The sequence below is a fragment of the Seriola aureovittata genome, chromosome 14 (genome assembly GCF_021018895.1).
Source record: "Seriola aureovittata isolate HTS-2021-v1 ecotype China chromosome 14, ASM2101889v1, whole genome shotgun sequence".
NCBI classification, from domain to species: Eukaryota; Metazoa; Chordata; class Actinopteri; order Carangiformes; family Carangidae; genus Seriola; species Seriola aureovittata.
The window spans coordinates 1,195,015-1,214,013 of NC_079377.1; the positions used below are offsets into that span (position 1 = coordinate 1,195,015).

At 40.5% G+C, this 18,999-nt stretch overlaps 1 protein-coding gene across 7 annotated transcripts in view; it reads left to right on the forward strand.

Moving 5' to 3' along the window:
- birc6 (baculoviral IAP repeat containing 6) overlaps positions 1-18,999 on the forward strand; it is a 121,646-nt gene that overhangs the window by 90,519 nt on the left and 12,128 nt on the right. For all 7 annotated transcript variants that reach the window (XM_056395963.1, XM_056395965.1, XM_056395969.1 and 4 more), the window contains exons 65-70: positions 2,335-2,557; positions 6,840-6,985; positions 9,631-9,741; positions 10,596-10,813; positions 14,373-14,534; positions 17,076-17,153. In XM_056395963.1, the coding sequence (XP_056251938.1) occupies positions 2,335-2,557; positions 6,840-6,985; positions 9,631-9,741; positions 10,596-10,813; positions 14,373-14,534; positions 17,076-17,153 (938 nt within the window). The remainder of the gene's footprint in view (positions 1-2,334; positions 2,558-6,839; positions 6,986-9,630; positions 9,742-10,595; positions 10,814-14,372; positions 14,535-17,075; positions 17,154-18,999) is intronic.

Consider the following 18,999-nt stretch of genomic DNA (forward strand, 5'->3'; position numbering starts at 1 on the left):
TGGGCGCCATCCACAGACACTAGTTATAGGACCGGAGAGCAGATTAAAGCCCGGGGAGGTCAGTGTTGTGCAGGTTCTGGTAGGAGGACAGTAGGGAGTTGGGAATTTCAATATAAATGTAAAACAGTCTGGTGCCACAAACAAGAGCTGTTCTATTTACTTTGAGGCTGACACTTCAGGGCACGCACATGGATGCACAAGTACCTCCACACACACTAAACAGACCCTCACAAAATGATGCAGCTCACATGCTCAGCCTGTTGATAATTATCTCAGTTTCTCAACAGACCCTTGTATCTGATTGGTTAGACAAGTGCTGGTTGATGCAACTGACAGGCCACGGCTGAAAATTAACCCAACACACTGAGCCTTTCATGACATTTTCTCATCTTCGTTTTAGTATTGACACAAGCCAGCCTCTCTCTAAACCTCTGCCTCCCTCTCGCAGTGAAATGTCACCATCAGGATTCACTTCAGATGTGAATTTATCTGAAATTCCAGTGTTTTTGCCGCTTTAGGCAGAGCTCACAGGACTTGAACTACTGGATGGATTACAGTCAGTTTTTCTGCAGACAGAATACACCCCAGTGACTGGTGATCCTTTGACCTCTCAGTTCACTTTTTCACTTTTCCAACAAGTGTGTTGGATCTTAGTTCTGTGTTCATTGGTTTGCTACAGTGACTGGTTAGTGTTATCATCATGTTTGTCCATTACCTTGGTTTACAACACTGACATGGCTGCATTTGGTTAGTAAACACTCCCTGCTAAACATCTGCATGTTAGAATTGTCATGGTCATTGTCACTCCTGATAACTCCCCACTTGATTACTACCCAGAGGGCATTTCTCTGCCTAGTTATAATTTCTGTGATACCTTTTCACCTGTGTGGAGCTGAACCCTGGGGTTATATGTTCAAATGTAACATTCTACCAGTGCACCTGTGTTTTCTTAGTTTTTATCTGTTAGTGCACCGTGCGTCAAGCTCTCTGCCTGCTCCATCATGTTGTTCTGGTCTCTGGACTACATCTACCTTCCCCTGCTTTTTGTCACCAGTGCACGCACTTCACAGCAGGCTATGAAATTAGGTGACTGGTTTCCATAAAAATTTAAGATTTTTTTGTATAATGCCAATTCTGTCAAAGTGAAATTGGAGACCCACAATCGACGCAGAGAAACATAATATCCGCTACTTCACCTGTGAAGACCACCTGTGTGAGCACAACTTGAGGTTTGTGTACATAAGCCAGGGTGTGATTGTTAAACTGATCAAGTCTTGTTGTCATTATGAAGAAGAGAGAGAAAACATTGAAGGGCAAGTTTTTCTTCTGATGCTGGTGTTTGCTGCTGAGCCTGAACCTTGACTTGGCAAACGCCTCCTGCTGACTCAGGCTGCAGAGCCACGATCCGCGTCCTGGTGTTTCAGACCTCAGTTCAGTCGAGACGTAGGAGCTGTCAGGTTTGGTTGGTGAATTTTAGAAACTACTGAGGTAGACTGTCACAGACACACACACGCACTACATGTCACCAGTACAGGCTCTTACTGCCTTGTCTTAACACTTGTCTCCTGATTGAGACATTTTTTCCTTCCACAGTGCACCTCTGACACCCCCAACCTGCTCCTGTCTGAGTCCAGCTCTCTGCCCTGAGGCTTCAGTTCAGAGTCGATTTCCTTATTGTTCTGTCTCATTTCAGAAAGAGTCCATTCTTCACCCTCAAGCTGCTTTGACCAGTTAGCATGTCATTTGTCTTTGGCTGAAGATCTGATCATCTTCAGTATCAAACTCTCATAGTTTGCTGCTATCTGTCTCGTGATTCAATGACACTTGTTCTTTCCGCAATCAGTGTAATCACCAAACAGTCTGCTGTTTTTCTTCCCTCATCTTCCTCTGATCTGAGCATAGCTGGACAACACACACACACACACACACACACACACACACACACACACACACACACACACACACATAATGTTTTCTTCTGAGCTTGGACTGTTACACAGGGCACAATTCATCAGCCTGGCCTGTCCTCTGTAGTTTTCTCTTTCTAAAAACCCTGGAAACGGTAGAACAGCAAACAGAGTTGGCTTTAATTGTGTTGATGTTGTTGTCGCAAAGGTAGAACACAACGTTCTCACTCAGCCCTGATTATTGTGCTGCAGGTCTCTAAACACATTTCATACAGAACTGAAACTTTGACATCCAGACCCTGTTCCCAACCAACCATAATAACAAACATGCAGCTGTGTCAGGCTCAGTGTCACCTACCTAATACTGTGAACACGTCTCTGTATCTTTTGTCATCTTACACTTTGAATCCTTCTCATCTCTCTGCAGTTCTGGACATGGCGCGCCACGTGCCTTTATACCGGGCACTACTGGAGCTGCTCAGGGCCATTTCCACCTGCACCGCCCTGGTCCCTCTGCTGCTGCCTCTGTCTGGAGACCCGGGGCAGAGTGAGGAGGAGGAGGATGAAGAACACTCTGAGGGACAGACCTCTGTTGGGATGCTGCTGGCCAAGATGAAGACATGTGTGGACACATACACCAATCGCCTCAGGTGAGATGGAGAAAATTAATCGAACTTCATGGTTACACAGAACGTCAAGGTGATTAATCACACATTCTCACATTCTCATCACACAAGTGTCTTCTGGGCTGAAGCTGACTTCATACATGACAAGTTCTGTCTGATATGATACTTTCATTTCATTAATTTCACCATTCCTGAAAATTCACCCAGTGTTTCTGACTGTCTTCTTTGGTATACTGATGAACTGAGAATCTTTACATCTGTAGCCCTGTTCACACTTGGCATTTAAATGCACCCTGAAGGATGTGACATGGCACTGAGGTTCAGCCACTGAGCTACTTTTGGAGGTAGTCGGGGACATGTGGAGAGATGTGTTTTGTACAGAAAAAGGCTTTAATCTCACCACGAACATGAACTTAATGAACAGTAAAAGAAAACTGCTGTGGATTAAAGGAGCTGTTTGTACGTTTTGCTATTGCTACATAGCTAATTTTAGCATTAACAGCTATTTACTTAACAGTCTTGACAAAAGCGTCAGATATCATTGTATTTATAATACAGGAGGTTATAATACGTCCTCTGAGCAGCTGCTTCTTCAGAGCAGACTGGACGCTACAGTGACTCAGTATCAGAAAAGTGACGAGATGGGCCGACTGGACTGTGGCTACCTGGTAAGTATGCTAACTTCAGAAGAGGAAAAGACGTGATAGAAATAGTAAAGTAAAACAAGAGGGTTGCTTTCCACCCCTCAAGACAGCTGTTGGCGAGTTTGGTGCTGAACTCAAGATTCTTCTAGACTGGGAAGGTAAACAGTTGTTAAAGAGTTGGCTATGTAGCAATAGCAAAACTTACAAATAGCTCCTTTAACCACTGTACCTCATACACATGTGCAATAAGGATTAACATGCATCCGACATCAAACACGACCACAACATCCTCCTTCACTCAGAGCTTCTTGACAACTGTCTTTTTGCTGCCATGCTGGGTTTACATATATGTACACACAATACATACACACATCAGAGTGCCTTACTATGAATGATGTATCTGCTGGTATTTTTAGAACATCCTGTCATAAATGTTGCAGCAGCCGTCGTATGGCAGCAAGGTTCATCTAAGGTACCACAGGAAGAAAACCTGACAAAGTCCAGCATTAAGTCCAGCTTATATTTGTAACTACTGTTTTCTGCCCTTAACAAGTGAAGAATGATGAGCTCTGTTAACAGATGCATAACTCAGTGAATGACCTGACACGTCACACAGATAAAACATGAATGTCTTTGATATCAGTGCAAGGCAGTATCACCTGCAACCCGTCCCTACTGTGCCTCTGATTGGCTCTGACCCTGATATTCTTCTTCACTGAGTGTGAGTGGGAAAAAAATAAGGCATGTGTGTATGTGTGAAACCGTGCCCTGTACTCCTTAAAACATACCAGTAACTCAAAATGAAGAGAACTGTAAATAAACTGTGAAACTGAAATTGTTTTTTCATCGAGAAAAATTCAGCAGTGACAGTCACACCTGTCCCTGGACCTCTGAATATATTTTAGATAGTGTTTTGTCCAGTGTACCCTGTGCACTGTTTTACACTGAATCTAGCAATATGGATTAACGTGGAACATAGGTCAGAATTGCATCTAAATCTTCCTTTGGTTCTTTTGTACAAAGTTCCAAATCAAAAAATTTTTGCAGATTTAGCATTTGTAGGTAAAGTAAGGAGGTAATGGGTTGAGGCCACCTCCGCCTCCCAACAAAATTCTAATAGGCCTACTTGTTTTTTCAGTACTTGGTGGATTTGACGTTTCTAACTTCAATTAGGGCTGTACCCCATCACGGCAATGTAGTGAAAACTGTTAGCCCATAGGCTTCAAAGGGCAAGGACTTCTCCTCCTTTTCCTGCAATTAAATCATAAAATGGGGAAATATTAAAATCCCCTCAAGACATCAATAAGAGATTCAAAGAATATTATAAAAAAAAAACTGTACCCTTCAGAAGTGAACCCATCACTGGATGATTTGGAGGTGTTTTTTAGTAAAATAAATTTGCCTACTTTATCCACTGAAGATAGAGAAAATCTTGAAATTTCTCAAGCAGAGATTTTGGCTGCCATCAACAAACTGGCCAATGGTAAAGCCCCTGGCAATGATGAGTTCAGTATAAATTTCTATAAAACTTTATCATCCAAATTAGTTGATAAACAGCAAAAGGTTTTCAATGAGGCCAAGGAAAATGGATATCTACCTGACTCAACACATTTTTCCATTATCACAGTCCTACTGAAACCTAATAATGACCCCTTAGAGTGTGGAAGATATTGCCCTATCTCACTTCTTACTTCAGAAAGGAAAATATACGCAAACATTTTTGCTAGAAGATTAGATGAAATCCTACCTACTCATTCACATTGATGAAATTGGTTTTGTAAGGTCCAGACAAACTGCAGACAGTATGAGAATACTGATTCATAAAATGCATTACAGCAATACAACAGATGAACCAACAATAGCGGTGTGTCTGGACGCTGAAAAGGCATTTGACTGTATTGAATGGTCATATCTTCTCAAAACATAGAACTAATTTGGGTTTGGTCCAAATTTTATAAATGGCATTTCATTGATATACTTAATTCATAAAGCCAGAATAACTACCAATAGCATAATCTCTGAGTCATTTGAGTTTAGGCGAGGGACACCTTAGGGGTGCCCTTTGAGTCCTACATTACTTGTTTTGTCATTAGAACGTTTGGCCATACTAATTAGAGAAAACCACGATATTAAATCAATTGCAGCTCCAGTAACAGAGATGCAGATTTTCATTTTTGCAGATGATATTCTCCTAACATTATCAGATTCTCCAACATCCCTTAAATATACTCTGAGGGAGTTTGCAGCTACATCAATATAAAATTAATTGGGATAGATCTGAGGCTTTACCTTTAAATGCTCGCTGCCATTAAGTACATGATATGAGAAACCCACATGACAGAAAATTGAAAACCTTTGCTCCAGCTTAAAGCTACATATGTTGTTCAAAATAAGGATTTTTTTAAAAATATATGCAAATAAGATCACAACTGACCAAATATCTAGGGAGAGCTATAGTCATACCCAGGTTGACAGATATTGAGTCCAAACTACGATTAATGGTCAAAATGAAGGACAAATGTGTCCAAATTATATAAATTAGTGAACAAAGCATCAGGAGACAATTGGAATGCAATTCACAGAAATTGGGAAACCGACTTAGGGATATCCTTGGAAACTGTAGCATGGGATCATGTATGGAAAACACTTTACAAAGTATCTGAATCGGTCAAGAATAAAAATGATAAATTATAATTTTCGTGCACAGAACATATTTTACTCCTGTTGGATTATATAAAATCGAGAATCCTTAGTCATACTCCCAAAGTAAAGTAAACCACCCATTTCCTTCATGTACTTTATGTATTGCTGTATTGTATGGATGGCTTGAACTAGATTTATGTTCAGCCCATTCTCTAGACCCTCCCCCTTCCTTTTTTTTCTTCTTTTCTTTCTCTCTCTTTCTTTTTCACTTTGTTTACGTATCTGCATCAGTATATAAGTCAAATGTACCATCTCATTTTTTCCATTTGAAAAAGAAAACCCAATAAAAGTTCAAGTAAAAAATAAAAAAAAAAGAGAGTGAAAATATCACGGCAACCACGAGGGAGCTCATCCATGAAAATTGACGTTAGCCATAGCAATGGAGTCGCACTCTTAATTTAGGAGTTTTCACTTTTCCTTAGTAAAAGTTGGTCTCAGCAGCTTTGTGAAGAGGATTTAGGAGAAAACTTTTAGTTAAAAAGTTTAAGCGTGACTTAGGAGTACTCTTAGTGGTAAGATAAAATGCTTTGTGAATACAGGCCGAGGACAAAGGAGAAGGACTACAGCTTCTCCAGAGGGCGCTGGAGAAATCAGCAGCTGGTTCAACATACTCTGAATGGCTCCAATTATCCAAAACATGAAAGAATATGGGTTACATTACAGAAGCACATTTGATGAGTTTTTGTGGTCTTGATTGTTTTCTGTCTTTATATTGGATCCCTGGATGGGATTAACATCACTGACCAACACAGGCGACGGTGAAATAAATCATGTTTGAATGGAGATTAAGTTTGGTACGACCTGTTTCATTCTTACACGGAGTTTGAACAGACTTCTCTTCTACCACAACAACTCCACATTTAATATGTGATGCAAACACTGCTACAGATTCCTTTAACTGAGCTTTCAAACAACAGCCAGTTCTCCATTGTGACTGAAAGTATATTTGTATGTTGCAGGTCAAAGAAAGATAAGAGTAAAGGCGTGGTGAAGACTGAAAGCTCAGATCCAGAGCCTGAGGGTTTGACTCTGCTGGTCCCTGACATCCAGAGGACGGCTGAAATAGTATACACTGCCACAACAAGCCTGCGGCAGGCCAACCAGGGTATGTATACAACATACATGTGTGTTTTTATTTCAGTTTCAGCAGCTCATGCAATCATAGTCGCAGTTTTACTTGTAGCTGTTTCTACATTATTTATCAGTAAGAGTAAATTAATGTATAAATAAGATGAAGACATTTTGTGTGAAATAAATACTGCAGTAAAATCACCATAATGTCAAGCATTAATAGAGAAATGAATGGATTTCTCTTTAGCTCTTCCTCTGACAGTGAAATCCCCAGGGAATAAAGCTAAACTCTCTATGTTTAGTTAATCAGAAGGTCTCAATTCCCTCAGCCGTGACTGACTGAACACAACAATTTAATCTTCATCAAGGAGGTTATTGACCAACAATCTAAAGCTACAGGTTAAACTCACACACAATCTCACAATCACAGACCTGGTCCAGGACCTTGATGGGTTCTGATGCTTGGCCCAGTGCTTCACAGATCCAGTCTGAAACCTCCTGCACTGGGGACACCCCAATTAATATTAAACATGTAATATTTAGGATTTAAAATCTGGATGAATACAATTATGATTGCATCGGTCCCAGAGCAGCTGATGCTGTTACCAAACAACAGTTAATACTCCCGACCTTGAGGTTAACATTAGCTAGCATACTAGCTGTTAAAGACAGATATTAAAACTGACAGTTAAAATCTCACTGAAGACAGCCTGTGTTGATTGTGTCTCTCCATCCATGGCTTCTCCATGAGATCACGTGAGGTGGTACATCGCGCCCTGACTGATCTCTGCGTCTCTTGTAATTTGATATCTGTGGTTCTTCATGGACTGTGTAAACCTGAGGTCTTGTTTTGAAAACTGGCCACTTTTCCTGTGTAGAGATGAACAGTCTGTTCTAACTTTGTCACAGGATTCAGACACTGAAGGATTGTAAAGGGCAAAGCAGCTGTCTTCACTTGTTTTTGTATGGGGACATAAAGAAAGGAAAATCTTCTTGTTAGCCATTAGTCACATTAAAGTATCACCATCAGTGTCCTCCGCATGATGAAACATTACACCTTCCCCATTACTTTGTTGCTACATGGTACACAATGTTAATTATCCCCCACCTGCCCTTTTCCTCCAGCTCCCTCCACATAAACACCATCTGACTAATCACTTGAATACAGATAAAGATCAATGTCATGTCACTCCTCATAAAGAAATCCATATTATCAAGGCCTTGGCAGTCATATATCATAGAGTTGTAAAGTGTGCAGCATTAGACCCTGACAGATGTATAATCATGTCTTTAATACAGAGGCTCATGATCAGACAGGAGCAGGACATTATTGATCCAGAAGTGTTCCTCTGACATATCGATGTACCTGTCCCAAAACAACAGCCCAAATACATGACATCAGCAGCGTCTTAGTCCACGTTTTCACACACTGTTTTTCTCTGGCAGGTCGTTGGGGAGCGCTTCATAAAAAAAAAAAACACTATACATGGGATTTTTTTCTATGACAACAATATCTTGACAACAAATCACGTCCCTCTTGTATGACAAACGAGCGTTTCCTCTTGCCTCTTATTACTCTTTGTTTGACATTGTTGATAAAAGCACAACACTTCAGTGTCCGACCAACCTGCTAATATATCAGACGGCTCAGAATAGACAGAAACAGCCAGAACAAGCTTCTCCTCCATGGTCTTGGTTACCAGGGTGACGAGTACTGCTCCATCTGATTGGTTGTCTGAAAAGAAGCTACAGGGATGACCAGGTCCTTTCTGAAGATTGTCAAGTAGAAACACAAAAACAGCAGAACTCTGAAAAAGGAATCTGGATGCAGCAGATTTTTCTCTCACACTTTCTCCTCATTGGCAACAATTGAAGACATATACTGGTGCTCAGAAAAATACTCCTGGACACACGCCCTTATGCTTCCAGGGCAGGAAATCGTTTGAATTTAATCAATTCCAAGTCTGCTTATCATTTCCTATATTTTATTCCAAAATGGTAAAAAAATAAGAGGTCAATTGTTTAGATTACAGGGCGAGCTGATGGCCAAACGGTTAAGGCTTATAGCACATGGGCTCAAATACCCTGAGCAGCGAGTCCCCAGTTCGATTCCTGGCTAGCCAGACCATTTGCTGCATCTCTCTCTCTCTCCGCATTTCTCCCTGTCTCCACTGCAGCTAATAAAGGCATAAAATGCCCAAAAATAAGTTAGAATAATACATGTATAATGCATATATATCTTTATATCCTTTATATCCATTCACTTATTAACACAGACATTTTGTTTGTTTACACAGTCTAATGCCTCACTGGTCCTGTTTCATACCTAGTTTGATGTCACTGTGTTCCAAGATCTCAGAAATTACTCTGTTGATCCAAATTATAATGAATCATAATTATTCTTTATTGACATGTAGAATTAGTGGGGATGTGACACACTTTATCTTGAACATGCTGAGTGTTATTATGAAGGAAGAAACAGCAGGTTAGTTTGAAATTTTAAATCAGTTTTTCCACTGGTCCAGATCAGGGTTGTGTAACATAAAGCATGTTTTACATAGAAGTAATTAATCCATCACTTCCACAGGTTTAGTTAAGATGGTCACAGGCTTTCTGTAGTGCTTATTTGTGTACATGCATGCGCTTTATTCACACTGCTCTTCATGATCTTTGCTCCAGAGAGGAAGCTGGTGGAGTCTTCAAGGAAGGTGTCGAGCCGGCCCAAGCCCCTCTCCATCCTCCGCTCTCTAGAAGAGAAATATGTAGCTGTCATGAAGAAGCTGCAGTTTGGTGAGTTTATATGTCAATGTGTGTTTGTGTGTGCGTGCACATTTATATACATATATCTTGTTGATGCTGCTCATGCTTTTGGTTTTACTCCACATGCATATACATGACCCAAAATCCCTCTGTAGAGTTCCTCTTTTCCCCACATCCACACACTTCTCTGTTTGATATTACCCATAATGCTTTCATGCCAGAGCCCTGAAGGGGAAGCAGACTCAGGCTACATCCTCATCCTGCTCGTCCTTTTTGTCTTGTCCATCACTCTCCGTCCAGCCATGTCATGATTAATTACGCTGGTTTTGCTGTGTTGCGATCAACTTAGGAGCAGCTTGATGTCTGAAGTAATCACGAGTGACAAGAGTGTAAACAGTGTTGTTTCACTTTGCAGACAGAATTGAGAAACTGTAGAGAGTGAGGGCTGCACTATAACATTAGTGTCTTTGTACTTGCATCCCCACAGAGCAGTTAGAACAGGGAGCAAAGTTTAGAAAAGTGATTGACAGAATGTATGACTGTCAATGTTTCAGCCAAGAAATAAGAGAAGTGACTTGCTAGTATGCTAGTACTGGTTAATCATGTAGTAAGGCCAATACAATCACACACAAGTGGACATGTTGTCCGAAGAGACTTTAACAGTAACAAACACACTGAATTTAAACTGTAATTCAATCAGACAGAGGAGTTTTGTTGAAAACATGCACACTGTCAGTATAGTTAGTGTACTGAGAGCTTCACATGCCTTTTCCATCTTGCATTTCTTCTTGATTGAATTGCAGCTGGATTTGGTATTTATGTAACCAACAGGCACAATGACAGTATTACAGGCAGTAATGACAAGTTGTCTTCTCTCTGTCCAGACACCTTTGAAATGGTCTCAGAGGATGAGGACGGGAAGCTCATGTTCAAGGTCAACTACCACTACATGTCTCAGGTGAAGAACGCCAGCGATACAAACAGCGCAGCCCGATCCCGCCGCCTTGCCCAGGAGGCCGTCACCCTGTCCACCTCTCTGCCCCTGTCATCCTCGTCCAGCGTTTTCGTTCGCTGTGATGAAGAGAGACTTGACATCATGAAGGTAAAGTTCCACTTCAAGTACTTCTCTACTGTATGAGGCCTGACACCACAGCATGACCCTCTGAGAAGCTGATGTGAATCAGTAGTGTGGGAGTGAAGGCAACTAGTGGATCCTACATGGTCCAACCTATCCCATGATTCACTGCGCCGGTAAGTACTGGGTTTCAGCTCAGTTCAACAGCTAACAGTACAACCGTTAAAACCAAGGGCCTTAAAACCTCAAGTCTTTGTGAAAAAAAAGTTGCTTGTTGTCAAGGTTGCTAGGTGACAGGAGCCACGCTTTGCGATGAAACAATAAGGGCGGGAACAGCTGGTGACGCAAAGCGAAAATCCTGTGTAGACCAGACCGCCTCATTTCAGTTCGGCCTTTGTGGTCTACGATGGCTACAAAGGAGCACACCTTCAGAGACCACGTCCTCTGAAGGATGCGGCCCTTGAATTGACACAGCTAGAGACAAGCAACCAAGAGAAGCAGGTTTTCAGTGTATCACCATACAACTCAGGCATCCATAACAGGTTCCGATAACTGTCCACTGTCATTGTTATGATGTCATCAGACTGAGTGCGGTAGTTCCGTTTGGTTTGTATCCTGTGATCAATAGAAACCACTAGTTTGAGGAGTGAATGAGCACATCTATGTGTTTATGTCTTCATTAAGGCTGTTGTAGTGTGTCACTGCCACACAGCCTGTTGTTGATGGCTCTTACTCATTCCTCCAGTGACATTTAATAAATGACTTCACCCCACAAGTTGACTAATGGCAGAGTCTCCTCTGCTAAATGTCAAAATCCTTATCTGATTTGCTGAGTGTTGGCAAAAGAACACACTGAATAAAACGGTGGAATACTAGCAACAATGTCAGAGTCACAACAGAAACACATAATCTAATAACTGCACTTTGTGTTTATGATTAGATCAGAAACATTCTGGCTGTAAATATGACAAACCAGACCAACCATGCTTGATATAGACCCGCTTTGTTAACAAACTGGGGCATAAGAGGAAGGATCTTTGTCCTCAGCCAACAGTCCTGTCACAGCACTGCATTGTTGTGATACACCAACAAGTTCATAATCTACCATTATAAACTTTCCCCAAGAACAGCATCAACAGAGAGGGACAGGGACTGGTGAGGTGGAAATCTCTGATCTGTGAGGGGTCACTACATCTGCTTACCTCACCACTGCATCCTCACATTAGTGCCCATTAGCACCCAGTCTGCTGCATTTACTGTGCTGCTGCTGTCACAGTGGCACAGTCGCTTTCATTCCTGCATCCACACCAGATTCACCCGACTTTGGTCTGAAGTGCAGCAGAAGTGTTGGATCTGAATGTTCATGTCAAAATAAACTTAATGCATGAGCGGTGTCCAGCACCCGCAAGAAATCTTGCAAGTGTAGTTGCCGAGTCATCTCAGTGTTACAAACCCTGACAACCGTGCTGCAGACCGAGGTGGTGGTTTAGACCTGGGTCAACACATCTTCCTCCAGGCTACCTGCCAGGTGTCCTTCAAATTCACCTGTCCTGGTATTAGACCATCTCTACAGCACAGACAGGGTGTTTGTGGAGGGATAGCTCACGTGCCCAAACCCAGCAGACACATTATATCTAATCAGAGATAGGTTACAGTTTCAGTGTTGTGTCTGGATGTTCAGGTCTTCAGCAGCAATCACGCCACAAAGTGACATTCACTCATCAATGCAAAACACTTGGAGCCAGAATCTTGTTGACTGAAATGATGAAGCTGGTGGGTTAACCAGTTACATGTTAGACCATTGATCTTCTGTAGAACAATTTCTACTCTGAATGGTGCAGCACAACTAAAAAGCTCTGATAGCTTCCTCTGTTTGGACTCTGGCTCTCTGTCCCGTCAGAAGCCAGCACTATCAAGACAACTGGTTATTGGTCAACAGCACTGAAATGTAATCACTTGAAGTCCTGCTCTGTCCAGGTCTTTAGGAGATCTAGAAGCTAACTAGGTAGAAGGCAACTGGACTTATTATCTAAAAAGCTTCTTCTGGAAAGGTGAACCAGGTGAGTAACTTATATAGAACTGTCATTAGTCCACGTGGCCTCTGATGAGTTGTTGGAGTCACGTGAGTTAAGGTGTTCACAGGTGCTAGGATGTCATAGTAAAGATGTGTTGAGGCCCTCTCATTGTTTTGAATGAAGTGAGTTCAGTGGCTCCAGCAAAAGACAGGTGGTCCTCTAGAACCTGGCTCAACCTTTGTCGAGTGTAACACACTGCAGTGGCTAAACAGATACGTGCGAGCACACACTCCTTTTTCATCATCATCATCATCATCATCATCACCATCATCACTGTAAAACATAGAGTAGTTACCAGTATGATGTTTCGGAGCTGTAAAATCCTATCTCATGATATTATAAACGGCTGTGCAGTGTTCTGGTATCTGGTGAGACTTCCTGGATGGTATCTCCTGTCTCCTCCGTACCTGAGTGTCTAACATGTGCTCACCTACGCAGCTCCTTATGTGGTTTTAACATAGGGCAGTTCACATCTGTGCTGTATTCCTGTATTTCTTGTTTCCTTCATACTGTACATCCAGTGTCTTGTCTCTGTCTGGATGGTTGGTTGCAGAACTCCAGCTCTGTCTCCACTCAAACAAGTGTCAAATTTCACTCAGTACAATTTGTTTGTGGACAAAAGGACACTATCCTTTTTTGCAATTGGACTTTGTCCACGCCCCTCCCTCGTTTGGTCTAAATTTTGAGTCAAGTCACTCTTACCGATTAGTTCTGCTGCAGTTAATGCGGCTGTCACTGGTTAAATCCCTGATGCTCCAGAGTAGGAGAGAGCATGAGGAAAGAAGGGAAGCAAGGGACTGTGGAATAAATAGTCTGGGTCTTTATGTAAAAGATTCTTCATGCACTGATCAAACAGAATACCCCAAATACAAAGACACAATGTCACCGTCCTGAGTTTGTAAAATCTTGACCTGAGTTTGGTTTAAGATTTGTGATCAGTCGCAGTTAACGTGTGGTCTGCACCAGCCGTGAACATTTCTACCTGTCCAAAGTATGAAACTAATAAACACAGTATCAGCTTCCTGTTTGTTCAACAGGTTTGATTTCCTCACACAGCTTGTGAATAAAATATTTTTCTGCAGCCAATTCTTAAACCTTAAATCCTCAAAGTCTCTTCAGTAATTATGCTCTGAGGTTTTGAGTTGCCTGCTATTAGAAATAATATTACAGCTTTATTTTATTGGTTTTCTGTATAGGTTCAGGGCTGTGTTTTAATTGCTTGTGTTCTTTGATTAATGAACAAATCTCATTTAGTTGAATTAGATTTAGCTCAATGAGGATGATGACAGCTGCTAATTTCACCCTTAAGTCTGTTTGTTAATTACATTGTTGTTGTTATGAAAACCTAAAACAGAGTCAGCACCATTTCTCCATTAATATTGTGCCCTTTGTTTAATTCATATTTACTTATATCAATGCATCCAGCTTTCTTTAATTAACCCTTTCAGCTGTGATTAATTGCTGTCCCCTCACAGTGTTTGTATGAAAGCCGCTCCACTCTGTGTTCACAGGTTCTCATCACAGGGCCGGCCGACACCCCGTACGCCAACGGCTGCTTCGAGTTCGATGTGTATTTTCCCCAGGACTATCCCAACTCTCCTCCACTGGTCAATCTGGAGACAACTGGTGGACACAGCGTGCGCTTTAACCCCAACCTCTACAATGACGGGAAAGTGAGTCTTAATGTTAATATTGTCAGTCGAGTAAATGTAATTAAATAAAAAAAAATTCACAGCTCTACTTCCCATAATTCAGTGTTGAACCAAGTTATGACTCTGAGAATAATCTGCACACACTGTATATATACTTTATCTATATTCAGACACCAGACTTATCCTCTCTAGTGCAGCAGTATCACTGTATGGAAGTCTACAATTGACAATATAAAAATCATTTATTTTTAGCATCTTTTTGAGATAGCTTTAATATTAGTTTTAAATTATTCATAATAAAATGCTTTTTTTTTTTTTTCATTCATGCATCAAAAATCAAAAATGCCTCTGACAAATAATTTCCTCTTTGCTCCTAAAGTTTAACACTATCATAATTAAAATGAGATTGAATGAGAAACTAAACTGGAAAATAAAACTGAAAATTGGAATCGCACTTCAATTTCAATTCGTTCTGATTCTAATTGAGATTCAGTGGAGATGGACTTTATGATGGTCAATTTCATAAGAGCACGGTTTCATATAATTGATAAGGTAGAAAGACTTTTTCTACCATATCAGTTATTTCTGTCATCAATATACGGTAGATTTATTATGATGCTGTTAGCATCACTACTTAGCTACATTATTTAACAGAAAATGACAATTTTATAGCTTTGATTCATACGTATTTTTATTTCAGAGAAATTGCTATCACCAAATAAACTGTTTACACATTGATTACAATTCTCTTAAAGAGTATCTCAGAATCTGCTATACTTATATCAGCCAACTTCATAGCTAACTAGCACTACTTTATGGTGGTTATGCATGTATTGATATCACTAAATACACAACCACAGGGAGACATGAAACACCAATCGGAGGTTTCCATATCTGCCTTGTATTGGCTAATTTTGACTTAAATTAAATATTTTCATACATCATGAGCACACATGGAAAATTAAATTTGACTAAATGGTGATTGAAAATAGAATATTTCTGTAGGTTAGAAGACAAACAGGGTTCAGGTGTAGTGACACTCTGCTCTGCACATTCATAACTGTTGTGTTGAAATCGTGTGGACATCAAGGCTAACACTCAATTTTAAATTTCATTATAAGAAAATATTTTTGCAGCTTGTGTAGAAAAAATCCAAATGATGACATTTCTGAAAATAACGAGAAGACATATCTGCATGCAGTGCGTATAAAGAAAGTGAAAATAGAGATGTTGACTTACAGTCCAACTCGACATCTCCACTGACTTCACAGTGAGTGGGTGCCAGGTTGTCCATCAATCACTCATCATGGCGTTAAGTGTCAAATTAACCCAATGTATCTGAGACCTTCACAACTCTGTCAGAGTTTTATTTAAACTTGACATTTGGACATGAACCCTCCTGAGGGTGCCTCCCTCACACATGTTTGAATATGTATAGCTTCTGTACATTGAGGAGTTGGGGTTAAGGTTCTAAGGTTTACCCAGTCTGCTGCAGATCATTAGGCAGCAACTGACAGTCCACATGTATTTCCATAATGAGCCCAGACAACTGCTATAAGAAAGACATGGGACTTCCCTCATCAGTAGTAGAGATAGAGAGAAGCCTCCATTCAGCAAAGCTGATGAGGGTGGATGACAGAGGTAGATCCTCTATGGCAGATCCTCAGCTTGTTGCTGAGGAGTGCAGGTCTTTTTGAGCTAACAGGTTGTAATAAACAATGATCTGAAGCAGCTGCAAATATTTAAACAGGCAAATAAATGTCTGATTAAGCCCAAGTTAAGGAGTACTGTGGACTATGGCTCAGAGGCAACAATGGAGCAGGGTGATGCTAACTTCAACATTGGCCTACAAAGATAAATCATCCTCCAACTCTATAAGCATATTTTTATTTTTATACCATTAACAAGCAAAATACCTTTGACTTTGCTTTGACAAGCCTTCCCAAAATGCATGAAAGGCAGTGGTAAAAGATCCTAAAATCAAAAGATCTAAACACCTTCACCTTAATGACCTGTCAGTGGATTTGTCATTAAATCCTAAAGTGTCAAAAGAAACCAATGAAATGAAGACATGGAGAATATTTCTATTTTGTACAAGGAAACACCCATGAATCTAGAGTTTGAATATTTCACCATTTCTATATATGTATCTTTCAATTCAGCAACTGGAAGGATGTATGATGGTTTTTCCAATATTACTACTACTACTATTACTTAACTAAAGGTTAACTAAAAAAACCTGTGAGTAAAATACAACACAGTCCAACAGAACCACAAACTACAACGTCCAAAATGATCATGAAGTTGAATCAACACTTTCACAGTTTCTACAAAACCGAACTTTATTTAAGGATTTATTTCATTTGACTGCAATAGTTTGAGCTAGGTATGGCTAATAAGCTAGCAACTGAGTGTATATGTTAAGGTTAAACAAATGTAAACTACATATTGAGAGGAACGATGATTATACAAACACCTGAAGATGAAGTTTCATTTTCCTGAGCTGATTTCTTTTTTTCTTTTCCTTCTTGTGTGTGTGTGTCTGTGTGTGTGTGCATTCAGGTATGTTTAAGTATCCTCAACACATGGCACGGGAGACCAGAGGAGAAATGGAACCCACAGACCTCAAGCTTTTTACAGGTGAGGATCCATCATGACGGAGTCACTTGTCTGAGCAGATCAGCAGGACTGTTCTCTGAGTCCCTGTCACAGGCTACAGTTTATCACTGCCCTGTCATTACGCTGCCAGCAGCTCTGTATTAATGGGCTTTGTATTTCGACAGCTGACATGAAGGATCCTTCTTAAAGTCAGGTTATTATTTTGCTGTGTCAGTGTTAATCAAACCAAACACAAACCAATATCATTTGAACCTCCAGGTTAAGCCTGTTCACACACATCACTCGTCTTGAAGTTAGAATCAGTTGACTTCAATTGCTACTTTAGCCCAAATGCTATCTGTTTTTTAGTGAACTGTTTTTACTCACTCATCTCAGCAGCTTCAGCAGCTGCAGCAATCACACACATTTTCTCTTAATGCATATTCTGGTTATTTTTCTTTATTTTTCTTATTTTTTTTTTTGTCCCGTTATGACTTATACACGCTTGCAGCTAGAAACATGTTTCCGAAGCTAAAATGTTAAGCATTTTTAGGAGACAGGTGGTATGATGTTTGGTGCAGATATCTGTAACAGTGGATTTTATATGAATTTTTTTATGATTTTGGTTTTCTATGGGGAATGAGCGAAACATGATAAAACATGATAAATATGTCAAAAACTAAAAAGGCTACAATACTGAAACTTGGTGAACAGTGTCTCCTTATGTCCCAATAACTAGAGATGATGAGCCAGTGCCTCCGAAGAAACATCAGCCAATCAGCCATTAAATGGACTGCACTTATATAGAGCTTTTCTAATCTTATCGACCATTCAAAGCGATTTATGATGGCACATTCACCCATTCACACACACACTCATCCAGGGGAAATGTGGGGTTCAGTATCAGTATCTTGTCCAAGGACACTTAGACATGTGGACTGGAACAGGGATCAACCTTTTGATCAGTGGAAGACCTGCTGTACCTCCTGAACCACAGCAGATTTAAGCCCAATAACTCAGTCTTATAAAGGCCATGCCACTCACACCATAGGTCCGATTGACCTGAAATGTGAGACACAAGTCCAGCTCACTGTGCTCTACAAAAAAGCCTCTTGGACCAGAAGTCAAATCGACCCTGATGGATTCTTTGCTAATTAATGTTAAAAACAGTGAAGTCACATCTACTTTTTGACTGTCAACACTAAATTTGCTAAATAGCGTTGCGGGACATTACTATTATTAATGGGCATGATCAGTCCTAAAACATGGCCGCCATTAATCAGAACACTGCAACGCCACGGTCGGAGTTTAATCATGATAATAGCACCTTCCACTACATTACCCCTTTTCTCCTTTCATAAGACTGTCATTGACTCCAGGCAAAGTATTTACTTTTACTAATTCTTTTTAGCTGAGTTGTTGAAATGTTCAATAATAGTTTCATTTTTGTGGGTAAGGGGATATTTCTGCTAACCAAGCTTTTTGTACAGTCTTAATCTAAAGCCTTAAGGGCTTGGACAGTGTGGATATCCAAAGTGGTGCACAGGCTTTTGGATAAACACACAAATTCATGAACACAACATGTTGACACAACATGTTGACACACCCTCAGCATTATTTGGTTGTATTGTGCACACATTTGCATTAATTTTCCATATGTATTGATCCAACAACATGTGTGCCAGAGCCCTTGGAAATGGATCTCTCCTCTTTTTTTTTTTTTTCTAATTCCCTCATTTGCAGGTTTGGAGAGTGCATAGAGATATCTCCATTGATTATCATTCCAGTTAGCACGCTGCAGATCAATAATGGAAAAAAGGGGGTGGGTGAATAAGAGACAAAGGAGTGGGCTGGAATCAAGTGGTCAAGCGGTGGATATTGGCTCTGA